Below are 17251 nucleotides of genomic sequence, written 5' to 3'. Positions count from 1 at the left end.
TTCCCTTCCTAATTCACCATAAAATCAAAAGTGATAGCAATGATATGTACTTCACTTTCTGTTTTTGACTAATTGTTGTACGGTTGCACACGTGAAGTGAACCCCTGTGACTATACAGTTCGTGTTTTTTTTCAGTGGCCACGGTAGGTGGCTTTTGTATGTGACTCAAGTGTTCTTTAGCTATATAACTTGGCTGCTGAAGTGGTTGCGTTTCTCTCAAGAATGATTTTACGCAGAAGCGCGTTCTGGACTGTAATTGTGCTGTCTCTTACGTCCTGCACAACATGTAAGCATACGTCCCACACAGCAATGTAAAAAACCTAAAAAAAAATAAATATATATATATATATATATATATATATATATATATATATATATATATATATATATATATATATATATATATAGATGTAAACAGTATGAAGATAAAATAATGAACATTACGATAACACTCTTTACGTGAAATATAGGATGTTCTATCTTTTTTGACACAGACTCCGGCATTACTTTTGAAGTTCAAAGATATGACGGCTGGTATAATAACCTAGCCTATCATCGTCGTGGGACCACGGGTAACTTGTTGTACAAGGACAATTCTATTGCAGTTCAAATATAGTCATGCACCGAATGAGATAAATTAACCTCAAACGCATTAATTACGCCTGCACAGGTGCGCCGCTCGTGCGCGTTCTACCGGCACGATATTCAGATGGAGCTTATCAGCCTCTTCAGGAACCGCAGCTCCCGAATCCTCGTCGAATCAGTAACGTCGCCATGAGCGGCAAGTCAGGCTTCTTGTCGTATCGGAACCAAACAGTTCTTTCCTCGTTTTTTGGTGAGTGCCACTTTAACTCTTTAAAAATATATACTTAAACTGTTGTTTTACGACACCCACAATATTACCAATCGTTAACGTTTAACGTTAGAACTGTACCGTTCTGATTTGTTTTAGAATGCGAATACTCTCTGAACATTTGACGTCACGATCTGAAACGTTTTCTGTATAGAAAGTTCCGATAACCAAGAAAAACAAGTTGAAACAAAACAAAGAAAGAACAAGAAAAAAAACAACAACAACCAAACAAACAGAAAATGGGAAAACTGGACAAAACGAGAGTTTACAAAATATTTAAAAATATATTTTTTAAAAATTTCTATAACCTGAAAGGAACATTGGGAGAACGTTCTAGAAACATAAAATTGTTAACTGGGGAGGCTATTACGATGGATTGAAAAATAGCACATTTTAGCCTGGTAGAAAGTCCCCATTAACCTACAGTTCACCCAGTGTGAACAGAACAGCCAGGTTTGAGTATGTTTGCTGCTTAAGTTAATAAAGGGGAGCTTGTTTTAATAATATCAAGGTCACAATGCAAGGTGGATATAGTAACACAGATTTACAGATTTACTATTATTATTGTTGTTGTTGTTGTTTTTGTAATGATACAGATTTTGTTTATAAAATATTATCGGCCCTCTCATTATAACAACGTTGCTAACATATATACTGTTTTCCATTAGGTTACCATGTAGTATTAGAAATTGTGGAATCCCGGCGACCTGGTTGCCCTCCAGAGTACATGCACATCCCAGTTTCACCGAATGACCCTGTATTTGGGAACAACTCCACAGAACAAGTCCTGCTTCCTTTCCAGCGTGCACAGTGGGACCATGAAACTGGACAGAGTCCAAACAATCCCCGTACACAGGTAACACAACATATTCTACTTTGTATATTGCATTTGGATTATTAACAAATTGTACTGGTATCCAGAGAGTTTGTGTCCTAATAAAAATTTCCTGAAATTTAACCTACAATCTTTACAGGTGAACCATGTGACAGCTTGGATAGATGGAAGTTCAATATATGGGTCTTCCAGCTCTTGGTGTGATGCACTGAGAATGTTCCAAAGAGGGCTGCTGTCTTCAGGCTCTGACCAGGACATGCCAAAGAAAAGTGACAGCAGCTATTTAATGTGGAGCACGCCAGACCCCTCCACTGGACAGACGGGCTCAGAGGGGCTCTATGGTAAAATAAAGCACATACCACCACTGCAGACATTAGCTCAATAAATTTGTTTTTCTTCAGAGGATGTATTATAGTTTATCACATTTTTAATAGCTGCAGTGTTTTTGGATTCTTATGAAATATTTGACAGTATTCATGCTATGGAGGGTCTTAACACTTATCCATACATGTCTATATTTTTGTTCAGTTCTAAAATTGCATACTTGAAATAGGTATTGAGTGCTCTACAGTCCATTGTGCCTTAGCCCAGATGTGTTGGTAGTTGGAATAAAACAAAACTTTGATGTTTTGAGGCCTATCATTAATTAGTATGAAGTTATGTGTATTAATGCTATTAAATATCTACAATCTATTGGTGCCCTGTTCAAAGTTGGTTCTTGACTTGTGCCCTGTGTTGCCAGGAAAGGCTCCAGCCCCCTGTGACTCTGAATTGGATTGTGGTTTGGAAGATAAATGGATGAATAAATGCTATTAAGTAGCCCCCAGGGTGTTCAAAATGTGTAGAATTTGGGGTTGGTGTGACCTCATTCAGTCAAGAAAACAGATCCAGTCTTCATTATGTCCTAGGATCTGTGGTCCACCTGGTCTTTTATGTTTGTCTGACCTTGCTAAATCCTACCATCAATGACTATGTTGTTGTTGCTCTTTTCAGATGTTATTCGTTATTTAAACCACAGAGGCTGTGGTATAAAGTGGTATAAAGTATGTCTCAATGAAGCAAGGCCACTGAAAACTGTCTAATTAGCTAAAGACAAGCCAAGGCAGCTGGCAGAAGTAAACATTCACTGTCCTAAGGGAACACGTAGCATTTGTGCAATTTTGACTTAATCAGCATCATGTCCTTCATACGTTAAAAGACGTTTACACTTTCAATTTGTATATAAAAAGTCAGTAATGTTTAAAAAAAAATTAATAAGCTTTTTTCTTACGGGTGTGATGACAGACCAGTAACCATATAAAATAAACAAAACAGTAGCGAGGTAGTTAACCATTCATAGTGTGTACTGATGCCGTTTTGTCACTACAGAATTTGGGAATGCCTGGGCCAATGAGAACATCTTCACAGTCGCTGAGGGGATTATTTGGTTTCGCTACCATAATTACCTTGCCTCTCGTCTGTACAAGGAACACCCGTCATGGTCAGATGAGGAGCTTTTCCAAAATGCCAGGAAGAGGGTTATTGCCACATTCCAGGTAGAGAGAAAAGTCCTCTGTTATTTAAAAACCACATAGGCTAGATAGAGGTGCCAATTTGGTAGAGTATCTCCACCTGGACAGTTGCCTCATGCAATTTCTGCACAGGGCTTAAGATGCCTTTGTTTCAACTGCAGGCCATTCACAGGTTATAAAAAATATTGTCTAAGGTAGGAGTCAGTAATGCCGGTTATTTATGCTTTATATGTCCTTTTTTCTGTTTGATATATTTATGTGATTTATCTGTATATAAAACACCAAATTTTTAAATCTGTTTAAATCTGTCAGAATATTGCATTCTATGAGTGGCTACCTGCATACCTAGGAGTCTCAGTGCCTCCATATCCAGGTGAGAGTTTGTGTATGTGTGTTTGTGTGTGTAGTGACCTGGCATGCTCTAGTTACCTGTGGTTTAGTGAGATACCACTTGAGGCTCTATTTAATGGGCTCAGTGGGCTTTGTCTACGTCAGTGCAGGTTAACACAAGCCAGGTATCTAATTTCTGCTGATTGAGCTGTTTTGCCTAGATCATTCTACCTGCAGGTTTAACACATGAAAAAGTCTTATACGTTGTCTCAGATTTTTGACTTAATTTTTACTTCATTTCAAATTAAAATACTTTCAGTGGCAGTGCCTTTGCAAAAGATATAGGGCATGTGCGAATGCTTGACAAAAAGCCTATATAATGTGCTTTATATGCTGTTGTCTTTTTTAACTGGTTTTTTTTTTTAATCATGTCATTTCTTTTCAAATCACAACTGATACAGTATTTTTGGAAAATTTGTGGTGGATTCTGAACTGTTTTTGAACATCATCCCCAGGCTATCAGAAATATGTGGACCCAGGGATTTCTTCAGAGTTCCAGGCTGCAGCTATAAGGTTTGGATTGACTCTAGTCCCTCCTGGTGTCTATATGAGGTAAATGCTTATAATCATACTTATCAAAACGGGATTCATTTATTTATTTATCAAAGTGAAAACCACATTGTTCCACATATGCATATAACATGCACATAACATTTTAGGACTTCTTAGGTATTCTTAGTGCTCTTTGCAACATTTCTAAACTAATATTTGTAATGAGGAAATATTAAGCAGTAAATTTACTTCCTTTTTTGTGTTTACACAAAAAGCTTTTTATCACTTTGTTGCACTGCTGTCATTCATTATGTAATGCTGTTATTGCATACAGGAATTTGCAATATAAGCCAAGAGTGATTTTGACTTGTTTCAGAAATAGGACTTGTCACTACAGGAGTGTTGTGAACTCAGATGGAAGCACATCCCCAGCATTACGCTTGTGCAATAGTTTCTGGAACAGAAATGTGAGTCAAGATATTGATGTACTGATTCAATAAATAGCTTTGTGTGGGTGTTACAATAATCTTTATTAAAGTCCACATGTATTTGGAAAAGAATGACCAAGAAGGATTTAAAGGATTTAAACCTGGTTTCTTGCCCTAGAACACAAATCTAAAATCTGGCCAGGATGTGGATGATCTGATCATGGGCATGGCTTCCCAAATAGCAGAGAGAGAGGACAACATCATTGTTGAGGATTTAAGAGGTTGCTATTGCTTTCTTGTTGCTCTTGGAATGTTCTCCTATAGATATGCTTTTTAAAATGTTGTCATAAATACACATTTTTTTTCCTCTGTGTTTAGACTACATGTATGGCCCATTGCAGTTCTCACGTTCTGATGCAGTCGCCCTGACCATTCAGAGAGGGCGAGACTTTGGGCTGCCAAGCTATAACCAGGTCAGAGAAGCCCTCAACCTGCCACCAGTCCAGGCCTGGGGAGACATAAATCCCAAATTTAACCAGACCAATCCAAAGGTAATGTCTGTAAATACAGCAGATAAAGCGGTACATTCCTTTATAGAACAGGACATTCAGTCACAAAAAATCTCTATTTTACTTCTCTCTGGCATCCATTCTGGGACTGCTGTTTTTGCTCCAGTTGTTTAAGAAGTTGTCTGAGCTGTATGAAGGCGACATCTCCAGACTGGAGCTGTTTGTAGGGTGTCTGCTGGAATCAGACCAGGGACCAGGCCCAGTGGCCTCTGCAATTATCCTGGACCAGTTTGAACGCATCAGAAATGCAGACCGATTCTGGTTTGAAAATAAGCTAAATGGGTAAAACATTGTCCACATATCATATGTCTCCTTAATAATATCTACATAAATAATATTAATAAAGAATTACAATGTTTAATATAATCACATTTTATTAATGAAAAGCATTTTAAAAATCCAAGCATTCATTATCATTGTTTTATCTTTGTTAATATCTTTCTTCCCTGAAAATACATGGGCTTTGGGTGCTGTTATTATAGTTTATTCACAGTAGAGGAGATCCAAGATATCCGGAACATCACATACCATGATATCCTTCTCACTGTCACAAGTGCCGAAAGTGGAGATATTCAAGAGAATGTGTTCTTCTGGTTAAACGGTATTATGGATTCCATAACTTACATGCAGTCTACCACTGGTCTTTCTATGTGGCTGATTCACATGTGTATATCAATAATGATAATTTTAATCTATATAGTGCTTTTCTCATACTCAAAGTTGCTCTACAAAGACATCTTTAAGTGACAAAATGCTATTTTAACCTGAATCTTGCTTATTTTCAACAGGGGATCCTTGTCCCCAGCCTCAACCAATCACATCCTCTGTTCTTCAGCCCTGCACTAAAGCTCCTTCTATCAGTTACTTTGACACTAGCAGCAAAGCTGGCTATGGCATTTCAGTGATCGGCCTTTCCATATTTCCTATAGGTTAGTATGACTGCATATTTATTGATTTAGGAGCAGAATGTTTTTGGGTTGTTTTTTTTTGATACTTGAAACTTTGATGTGTATCACCTTTACACACACGCAAATGTTCAAAAATAGTGTTTAAAGGACATTTTCTTCCATTCCGAAACTTCAGCAGTGAGCTTCCTCGCGGCTTGCATGGTGGCCTACATCCGAGCTGCCAAGTACAGAAGGTTCCTGAAAAGAACCAGAGGCCCTACCCAAGATAAAGAACCAGCTAATGGAATCACAGGTCATTTGAACCATCCACATTGCCAGTGTTTGATACTGTACTAATGGAGGTGTCACAGAAGGTAATAATCTCCATGTGTACTTTATTTGCATAGCCTGTGAGTGGCAGGGGCACTCAGGGCTCCCTCGTCAGGTCAATCTGGTGATCGATGAAAAGAAAAGACTCCAGATTTATGGTCAAAATGGATCTCCTATGCGGTGTCATAAATTGGGCACCCAGGACCACCTGGAAGTGCTGCTGTCCAATGATCGCCAGAAGCGTGCCCTACTTTTGAAAATTCCTAAAGAGTATGATCTGGTAGGAAATAATATTTAATATGCTGAAACGGGAGGCTGATTGTTATAGTTTGTTATAGATTGTTATAGTGCAGTCATAGAGCACTTAGATGAAGGTCAACATCATTGTGAAATTCGTTTTGTATGATACCATACATTTATCTTCAATAATGAAAATTAAAATGTTCCTCTCTATAGGTCAGGTTTCTCTAAAGTATCTATCCTGTGTGTTCAGGTGTTGTTTTTTGAGGACAATGTGCAGAGGTCAGAATTTGTGAGTTACCTGAACTCTGACCAGGAAGGAGTGACACAGTGCTTAACAGTGACAGAGATGAGTGAGAGGGAACTGCTGAAGGAAGCTGTGACCAAGGAACAGCGAGCTCAGATAGTGGAGACCTTCTTCAGGCATGCATTTGCAAAGGTATGAGTTGAATAACTGATATAATCTATAATCATCTAGTTTCTTTTGTGCTGTGTTACTAAGGAATGACATTTGAAGTAGCCCATTAGACTACTTAACACATGCTAATATCTTTAACCTTTTGCTTTTTTGATTTATGGCCATACAGTTTGGTAATTGGGTATGCAGTCAGACTGTTCAATATCTTAAACTTCTTAATTGACCCCAGATCCTCGATATTGATAAAAATGATGCTGGAGACCTGAGCTGTGTGTCCTCTAAGAGAACCAGAGAGGCTCTACAATGTGAGCTCACAGGAGCTGAATTTGCTCATGCTCTGGGACTGAGACCTGACTCACTTTTTGTGGAGTCCATGTTTTCTCTGGCAGATAAGGATGGCAACGGATACCTCTCATTTCAAGAGTTTCTTGATGTTGTCATCATCTTCATGAAAGGTCAAAATATGAAGATTTTACTGATTTTAATTAGACAACAAGATAATTTGGTCATTAGATACCACATCCATTATCTTTGGTTTCTGAATAATAACTCTGTCTCTTAATTATGTTGTGGGCCTGAAATTTAGGAACCCCAGAGGAGAAGTCCAAGCTCCTATTCTCCATGCATGACATTAGAGAAAATGGCATCCTGTCTAAGCAGGAGTTTTGTTCTTTACTCAGGTTGGCTCTGATGTATGTCATTTACACTAAGTGTTACTAAATATTAACTCAATGAATCAGCTATATCAGCTATATCATTCATATATGAATGTCGTGGTAGTGAGAATTAGGTGAAAAGTGTAAACAGTATGTCCTTGGAATTGGCGTAAATATGATAATGTAGATGATGTGTATCTAAAAACTGATTCTAAAGGTTCTTTTATGACACACAGATCTCTCTTGGAGCTCTCTGGTAATGTTTTGTCTAAAAGCCAGGCTGAGGATGCTATAGCATCTATGATTCAGGCTGCAGGCTTTGATAATAAAGATAATATCACATGGGAAGACTTTCACCTCTTACTGCAAGACTATGAGAATGTCCTCCAGTTTGCACAACTTACCATCAAAGGTGAGATGACGACTTATCTGTCTTTTATTCATTCTTTCTGTGTGGCGATCATTCTCTATCACAACAGCATATAATGCCATAAATATCTTTTACAAACATAAAAGCCATCAGCTGTCTCCAAGCCATTTGCTTCATGTCAGGCTCCATTTGTGCCCTTTTTTAAAAATGCACTTTTTAAAAAAATATTGCAGTTTTACTATGTTTCCTCACCATCATACAAAATACGTTTTCAAATGTTATGTGACTTTTATGTGCTGCCACAGTTCTTGAGATTTCTCATTTCATCATTGTTAATTAGCAAAGTGCATTTGGAAACATTCAATTGTGTCATGCAACTGTGTGAACAGTCAGCTGGGAATCCATCATTATTTTTTACTATTGAGGAATCTCATTCCTGGCACTTAGGCTTATACCTGCTGCACTAAAGAGCAGAAGTTTTAATGTCTGCAATACTGGGTTATGCTAAATTTATAAATTTATATCATTTATGCTAACTCCTGTGATTTTGTCGCATACCTGCAGGATTGGAGTCACACAGCAAGAACAGGCTGAACCAACAGCATCGTGTTTCTTTTATTGTCACAGATAAAAAATCTGGGTAAGTGTTTTAGGAGGCTATGTGACTTTGCCTCAAAGCCTAATTGCAATACCACTTATTTTTTAATCTATGAAAATAAATCAGGGGTGGCACTTTCATTTACAGTTCTTCCTTTGAGAGGAATGCAGACTTTATGTACAGCTGCCCTGGGGACGATGGTCACGAACTACGCCAAAGAAAAAAGTAAGGTCTAACTTGTGACTTATGCATGATTGCAATGATCTAATTTAAGGCATATATGTCCAGCAAATGTCATCCAAAAGACCAAAGACATTAGGGTTATTAAAGATTCCAAATGTGTTGGGTATAGCTCTACTGCTGTATTGTTGTCTTATCTTATCCAGTGTGGCATTTGAATGTGTTGCATGTCCAGATGCCATGTATGATTATCACGTTCTCATACATAAGGCTTGACTTAAGCTACAGTGATCCCTGTTATTTGCAGATTACTGTTATGTGACACCATGTGTGTTCATGGTCTTGATGTAATAAGATGACATGGTGTCTGCCAAATTTTACTATGAATTAGATAATGTTTTAAACTAGGCATATATTGCTAAAAGCCACAATGGTGGAATGTGGCCTTGCTTGTAGTAAGTTTATAATCACATGAGAGAATACTCATTGCCCTTTCCAGGTTGGGACCCTGCAGCCCCAAGGTGTATGTGAAACCCCAGAGAAAGCATTATATCAGGAGCCCTGTGCAACAGAAGATCCAACAGTTTAAACGCTTTGTAGAAAATTATCGTCGCCATATTGTGTGCCTTGTTATCATTTATGGCATCACTGCTGGTCTGGCTCTGGAAAGATCCTATTGTGAGTTCTTTCATATTTTAATTTTCATCTTTATGCACCCTTGGGCCTACCTTTACCTAATTTAAGTACTTTCACTGTGCTCTGCATGAGTACACTAAGCTAAATTTGTATTGCACTAATTATACAATTAACTTGTGATTGCTAAGTGAATTGGTTTTAAGAACATGATGTTGAGCTAAAACACCACACAAATCACTGGTCCCTGTGTGTAGTTTATGGTTTACAGGCTGGTTCATCAGGAATCCCACAAACCTCCATAGTGGGAATCATAGTGTCCCGCAGCTCTGCTGCTGCCATCTGCTTCCTGTTTCCTTATATGCTGCTCACAGTATGTCGCAACCTGATAACCATGTGCAGGGAGACCTTGCTCAACAGATATATTCCCTTTGACTCTGCCATAGACCTCCATCGTCTCATGGCAATGACAGCTCTCGTCCTCACAGGTCAGAAAATTGTGATTGAACTGCTTGTTATGCTGACAGCTGCCCCTTTCTTCTTAAACCATTGTTGGTTTAACCTTCATGTCACATTTTATGTATGGATTTGTTGCAAATCACCATACGAGTGTCCATTCAGATGTTCAAGCAGAGTGTTTTAAAATAAAAACATTGAGACTGGGGCTGCTGCAAACATGCTTTTTCAGAGGAACATAACAGTTTCGTTTGCACTGCAACTGTAAAGTGATCTCATGCACAAGGTTTCAGATTCACATTGTTTCTATCTGCTGTGACTAATATGGATACAGTTCATAAATCTGCTGTGCAATAATTCCTGAATCACTGTGTAGGACTGTTTTTTCTTGTGATTTGTAGGTCATACTGACCTTAGTCTAACCTTTGCCTCCTTAACCTACAGTTGTTCACAGTTTGGGTCATGTGGTCAATATTTACATCTTCTGTGTCAGTGACCTCAGCATCCTTGCCTGCTTGTTTCCCAGAGTGTTTTCCAATAATGGGTAATATGTCAATACCATTGATCAAATAGCCTTATAACAGTCTTATAACTTTAATCCTTTATTGTTAGAAAGAGCCCTATCTCAGATCACATGTGCATATGTGCACTTATAGGTCAGAGCTACCACAGAAATGGACCTTCTGGTTTTTTCAAACAGTGCCAGGTAGGAAGCATATGTCGTCTCAATAATATTCTGAGTCTGAGAACAACATAATGGTACTTACAGGGTTTTTGGGTGTTTTATGTGTGTCTCTTCCTCTCTCTCAAAGGCGTCACAGGGATCATTCTGCTCATCATCTTAGCCTTTATGTATGTCTTTGCCTCACACTACTTCAGGCGACTCAGTTTCAGAGGGTTCTGGATCACACATTACCTCTATGTATTCATGTATGCTCTGGTGAGTATGAAGCACTAAGATAATATCTAGGTAGCAAGAAATAGCGGTGTGACCATTAGCTAATTACTCTCTCTCCTCACTCCTCTCTCTTCTCTGCCTTCTCCATGCAGACAATGATCCATGGCAGCTTTGCTCTCCTCCAGGAGCCGCGTTTCCACATCTACCTGATCCCCCCTGCCCTCCTCTTTCTCCTGGACAAGCTCATCAGCCTCAGCAGGAAAAAGGTGGAGATTCCTGTGTTGAAAGCTGAGCTGCTGCCCTCAGGTACACACCGCGGCACCGGGCTCTGTACCCGAGTCTGCTGTTTCCTCCGTAAATCTTGGAAGTCACAGTCTTCAGTTACATGCTTGTTATTTGTCATCTCCATCAGTTGCAGATGTGATGTCAGTATCAGTAACTTGCTCTGTACAATGACAGTCTCTTCCATAAGTGTAGCCTATTTCTCCCATGGCAGGAGTGACCTACCTGGAGTTTAAACGACCCCAAGGCTTTACCTACCGTTCAGGGCAGTGGGTACGGGTGGCCTGCCTGGAACTGGGCACAGATGAGTACCACCCTTTCACTTTGACCTCAGCACCCAATGAGGAGACCCTCAGCCTGCACATTCGTGCTGTGGGCCCATGGACCAGCAGGCTGCGAGAGGTCTACAACCCAGACAGACGGCACGAGCTGGTGGCATATCCTAAAGTAATGACAGAGCCTTTTACATGCTCTACGTGAAGTCAAAATTATTATTCTGCCTTTATTATTATCTAGTTGACATTTGTGTTTCACACTAGAATACTGCAATTCTGTCATCTGCCATCTTCATGTTTTGCTTGGCTTACTCTTTTTAATCTCCTCATAACTTTTTAATCTCCTCAGATATATCTGGATGGACCCTTTGGGGAGGGCCACCAGGAATGGAAAGACTTTGAGGTGTCTGTTCTAGTGGGAGGGGGCATTGGGGTAACTCCATTTGCTTCTATATTGAAGGATCTGGTGTTCAAGTCTTCAGTAAAACTCAAAGTGCAGTGTAAAAAGGTAAAATTAAGGGGGGGGGGGCATTTAAAGATTTGATGATAAATATATATTTAAGTCAATAAAACACAATTATGTGATTTCTAAACATCTAATAAGCATTTAACATGTTCTATAGGATTGTATGTACTGTTGATATTATTAGAAAACTGTAGTTATTGTTATTGCTATTATGCGTTCAGGTATACTTTATCTGGGTCACACGGACCCAGCGTCAGTTTGAGTGGGTGTCTGATATCATTAGACAAGTTGAAGAGATGGATGCCCGGGAGCTTGTGTCTGTGCACATCTATATCACTCAGCTGGCAGAGAAGTTTGATCTGCGGACCACCATGCTAGTAAGGGCGTCGGAGCTTTTTCTTCTGCAGACTAACCCTCTCATATTGACAGTTGCTGCTACACATTTAACACAGCTAAGATTATCTGGCATATTCCATCTGGAGTGTTATGTTGGAGAATCAAATGAGGTCCTAATTGTGTTATCTCATCTCAATTAAGACAACAACTGAGACCAACTTGAATAAATTAGTAACCTGAGCTCTTAATTTAACACATTATTATATACTGTAGCTGAACAAATGAAAGGCAGCTACTTTATTGCTGTATTGATTTCTCTGTCTCCTCAGTATGTATGTGAGCGCCACTTCCAGAAAGTGTGGAATAGGAGTCTCTTTACTGGTCTGCGTTCTGTCACACACTTTGGTCGCCCACCGTTTTTGGCTTTCTTCAACTCACTGCAAGAAGTTCATCCTGAGGTCTCACCAGTCTCATGCACCACACCCAACTGTGTCAACTATTTTCTGTATATTTTCTGAACCTTTTCCAGTCTGAGTATAGCTCTCTTCATTAAGATATCTCAGTAGGAAAGCCGCCTTCACCAGATTAGATAAACGTTATTCATAACAGATCAGATAAACACTGATGAATCAGTTACATATTATAACTCTAAATAGTTTTAGATACTCTCATTTCAAATATTTACCCACTTCATTTAGGTTTTTTATCCTTTTATATTGGTTTATGTCAGCTCCAGATACCTAACTGTATCCTGATGACAAGAATGTATGTTAATATTTCACAACCTAATTAGAATAATAATGTTCTCTACTAAACCACATCTGCTAATATAAACTTTCCCCTTACCCATAACTATTTTATTTAATTATTTTCCTAAGGTTCGAAAGATAGGAGTGTTCAGCTGTGGTCCTCCTGGTCTGACAAAGAATGTGGAGAAAGCCTGCCAGCAGATGAACAAACGTGATCAAGCACACTTCATCCATCATTTTGAAAACTTCTAGTCTGATTGTTAATTTTATCAAAATTAAATGAAGGGATTTATTAGCTATACATTTGTGTGTCATTGTGAGACACCTACATGTGTAAAGGTGATTTGTTTTTGGTAGTATTAAAAAATTATCTGTCCATATCTTGTTCCCTTGTAATAAAGATATGTAAGGATATTTTCCATGAATTCATTCATGCACAATGCTGAGAAGGCTGTTAAAAATATTATATAATATATAATGTAATACTTTTAACTGCTGAACATGATAGATTATAGGTTACTGTTACAAATATGCTATTTAAGGTAGATACACATTGCATGATGAAATTATTACCAAAAAATAATAATGATCTTACTATTGAGACATTCTCAACTAGATATTCTTTCTTTAAATACTTTAAATACTTTCTTTAAATACTTTAGCTGAATAAACTCAATAACTTCCCATAAGAAAATATGTAATATATAAGCATTTTTAGTGTTCGAAAATGGTTTGCATAATAAATTACAGAATGCCATGCTAGCTTACAAAAGTTACTAGTTATGATATATCCACATATAATTTGGGTTTAATGTTCCATCAAGACTGTACTGGTCTCTGGACTTTCCAAAATGACCATTCAACAGCTAAAGCTTATTCAAAATGCTGCCGTGAGAGTTTTAACCGGGACAATGAACAGAAAATATTAGTCCAGTTTTTAAACTCTCTACACTAGCTTTCAGTTAGTTATAGACTATATTTTATAGCACCCCTACTAGTCTATAAATTATTCAATGTACTAGGCCCAAAATAAATTTGTTTTTTTCTGATGAGTATAAACCCAGTAGTTCACTTAGATCAATGGATACAGGTCAGTTAGTAGAGTCCCTAGCATTTAGATGTTATGTAATATGCAGTTACCTTCCAGAAAGACTTAAAAGTGCCCCAGGTGAAGCTATTTGTAACATTTTAATAACATTTATGTTTTCTTGAGCATGCAATTGAGCTCAAAGACTTGCATTTTGTTTATGCTGCACTTTATTTTAACATAGCCTTATAATTAAGCTTATAATCTAATTTTTAATGTTATTTTGTAATATCATTCTTATCTTTTTATTTCATTCATTATTTCTTTTCTTTTTTTTCATCTGTCTCCTAGCTGAAGCACCTTCAGTGACGTCTGATTATGAAAATGTGCTATAAATAAAAAGCCTTAAAGTACAAATTACATCAATATTATATCAAATCAAGTATCAATAAAATCAATCAAAAACATTTCAGTGTCATGTTCAAATCAAACTTATAAGATATCCTCAGAAATGATAGTATACCGTAAAGACAACTGCATTTTCTTTTAATGCATACATACATTTTTTAAGAACTTTGCTGTCATTTAACTATTTGTGTTTAATATCTGTGTAATATCTGTGTGTTTAATTAATTCCTATTGACAAAACAAGAGAGATTTAAAAAAAGATTTGCTGTTCTGAAAAAAATGCTAATTTGATGAGAAGAAACAGTTTGCTGCCAACTACATGAACAAGACAATGCTCTTTTTACATAAATGACCCAAATTGAGACATTAGAAAGTGTCTCTGTCATGCAACGCCTCGCCCCCCACGAGTCACGTGGTACGGACTGCCACGTCCAGGGGGGTTCACTTGTTTGTAGCCAGACCCGCGTGATGGCACGCACTTGTACAGGGTTTATCATTAATTGTTTGTCAGTCTATTTAAACCCCCCTTAGTGCATACCTCACTGTTGGTCATTGTTTCTTAGCGTCTGAGTATAATGTCAATATCCATTTGTGTCTAGCCTGTGTTAATGTTACAGTCTTTATCGTTAACGTTAAGTGGGTTTTGATGTACACTGTTAATGTTATTTACATTTATAATTACATTTACGGCATTTAGCAGATGCTCTTATCCAGAGCGACTTACAAAAGTGCTTTGTCATTTACTCATAGAATATATCCAAGTACAGTATAGTAGGTTAGAATTAAACATACCAATGAACTAGAATACAGGGATGAATGCTGATACCTAGAAGTGCAAAATACATAAGGTCTATCTTAAACAATGATAAGTGCTATAAACAATAAGTGCTAGAGTTTGTTAAACAACATAAACAATGCCCTACAATAAGTACTAAATTAGTCAGTCAATATTGGAGCAGTGTCAGTTTTCCTTTAAATATTCTGCAAATAGGTGGGTCTTCAGTCTGCATTTGAAGACTGCAAGGGACTCTGCTGTCCAGACAGCACGTGGGAGTTCATTCCACCATCTTGGAGCCAGGACAGAAAATAGTCTCAATGCTTGTCGTCCATGAAACCTGAAGCAAGGTATTTCAAGCCAAGCCATACTTGAGGTTCGAAGTACTTGAGGTACGGATCGGGCTTTGACCATTGACCTCATGTATGAAGGGGCTGGTCCATTTTTGGCTTTGTAGGCAAGCATCAAGGTTTTAAATTTGATGCGTGCAGTTACAGGGAGCCAATGAAGGGAGCGCAGCAGTGGAGTAACATGTATGAACTACGGAAGATTGATGCTGCTGCATTCTGGACAAGTAGAGGTTTGGCCAGCAAGTAGCGAGTTGCAGTAGTCTAGCTTCAAGATCACAAGTGACTGCACAAGCACCTGGGTAGCTTCCTGCAAAAGAAAGAGTCGAATCCTTCATATGTTACAAAGGAGGAATCTGCAAGACCAGGTTAGATTAGAAACTTGAGTTGAGAATGACAACTGGTTGTCCAAAGTTACACCCAGGCTATGGGCAGCTTTGGATGGTGATACCAGGGAGTTCTCAAAGGAAACAGTGAGGTCATGGTAAGGGTAGGGAGTACCTGGGATGAACAGAAGCTCGGTTTTACTGGGGTTGAGCTTCAAGTGGTGGGCTTTCATCCATGATGCGATGTCAGTCAAGCATGCCGAGATACGTCTGGAGACCTGCGTGTCAGAGGGTGGAAAAGAAAGAAATAATTGAGTGTCATCAGCATAGCAGTGGTAGGAGAAACCATGAGAAGATATTACATCACCAAGAGAATGAATATACAAAGAGAAGAGAAGGGGGCCCAATACTGAGCCTTGTGGAACACCAGTGGAGAGTCTTCATGGTTTGGATGTGGATCCTCTCCATGTCACCTGATAGGACCGTCCATCCAGATAGGACTGAAACCATCTCCAAGCAGAGTTATGAGTGAGTGCCACCATTGATTTTTATGTTCCATGTTATTAAATGTTTCACAAAGTCTGTGCATCCTGTTCTGCACCCTGCAGTAATCGAGCAATCATTACAGTCTCAAAATCTAAGATTGTAAAATCATCTGAAGGCTTTTCAGATGATTTTGGAGTCTGTCTGTGGAAATCTTTGCCCACTGAGTCAAAATTGTACTTGTGAGGCCCAGCACTGATGTTGGACAAGAAGGCCCGGCTTGCAATTGACATTCCAGTTGATGCCAAATGTATTCATTGAGGTTGAGGTCAAGGTTATCTGCAGGTTCTCAACTCCATATTTGGCAAACCATTTTTATGGGCCTGCCTTTGTACATACAGGGGTACAGTCATGCTGGGACAGGAAAGTCCCTTCCCCAAACAGCTGTAACAAAGTTGGAAATAAATAATTATCTAAAATGACTTTATATGATGTAGTACTAACTTTACTCTTCACTGGAATCTATGGGACCTAGCCCAAACACTCAAAAACAGCATCAGTCCATTATCCCTGCTCCTCTTAGACCTTAGCACCTCTTAGCAGTTGGATACTATAGATCACAATGTGCCACCATTAGACATAATTGTTCATAAGCATGGCATAAGCTTCCATTGTAATGCACATAACGCTCAGATATGTATATCTGCCAATTTCTGATGATACCCATACACTTAACACAATTGAGGACTGCATAAAGGAAAACAACTAGATAACAACTAGCTTTCTCCTTTAGAATTGCAATAAGACTAAGGTGGTACTGCTTGGACTCAAGGCTGCAAGAGGTCAATGATCCAATATTCTTCTATATTTTGATGGCTTTTCAGTAACACACAAAACTGCTGTTATTATTGACTCTGATCTATCATTTGCCTTTTTAAATTGACATTATTAAGAAAAATTCAATACATACACTTCATCACCAAAACATAATATATAATTTGGCGCTCACATAATGCGACTAAAACTGCCCTTT

General features: G+C 38.4%; 1 protein-coding gene across 2 annotated transcripts; it reads left to right on the top strand.

Moving 5' to 3' along the window:
• Nucleotides 1–99: 99 nt before the first annotated feature.
• Nucleotides 100–14316, top strand: duox (dual oxidase). 2 transcript variants are annotated; one of them, XM_035523513.2, is made up of 33 exons: nt 100–286; nt 495–572; nt 671–835; nt 1522–1709; nt 1828–2029; nt 3057–3223; nt 3512–3572; nt 4045–4141; nt 4458–4548; nt 4688–4790; nt 4888–5060; nt 5185–5360; nt 5561–5679; nt 5867–6007; nt 6162–6278; nt 6373–6575; nt 6789–6974; nt 7183–7408; nt 7540–7633; nt 7846–8021; nt 8544–8619; nt 8725–8802; nt 9257–9435; nt 9648–9878; nt 10291–10390; nt 10503–10552; nt 10659–10786; nt 10897–11050; nt 11241–11473; nt 11651–11809; nt 11989–12144; nt 12433–12561; nt 12982–14316. In XM_035523513.2, exons 1-33 carry the CDS (start codon nt 223–225, stop codon nt 13102–13104), a joined length of 4623 nt encoding a protein of 1540 aa, XP_035379406.1. In that variant the 5' UTR covers nt 100–222; the 3' UTR covers nt 13105–14316. The 2 variants fall into 2 exon arrangements, with proteins under 2 accessions (XP_035379406.1, XP_081568168.1); XM_081712042.1 differs by having other exon boundaries at nt 7540–7645.
• The last annotated feature ends 2935 nt before the right edge of the window (nt 14317–17251 follow it).

Source organism: Electrophorus electricus, chromosome 4, assembly GCF_041902795.1.
Source record: "Electrophorus electricus isolate QZ-2024a chromosome 4, ASM4190279v1, whole genome shotgun sequence".
In the NCBI taxonomy this organism is placed as follows: Eukaryota; Metazoa; Chordata; class Actinopteri; order Gymnotiformes; family Gymnotidae; genus Electrophorus; species Electrophorus electricus.
This window is presented reverse-complemented; position numbering and strand designations above follow the sequence as displayed.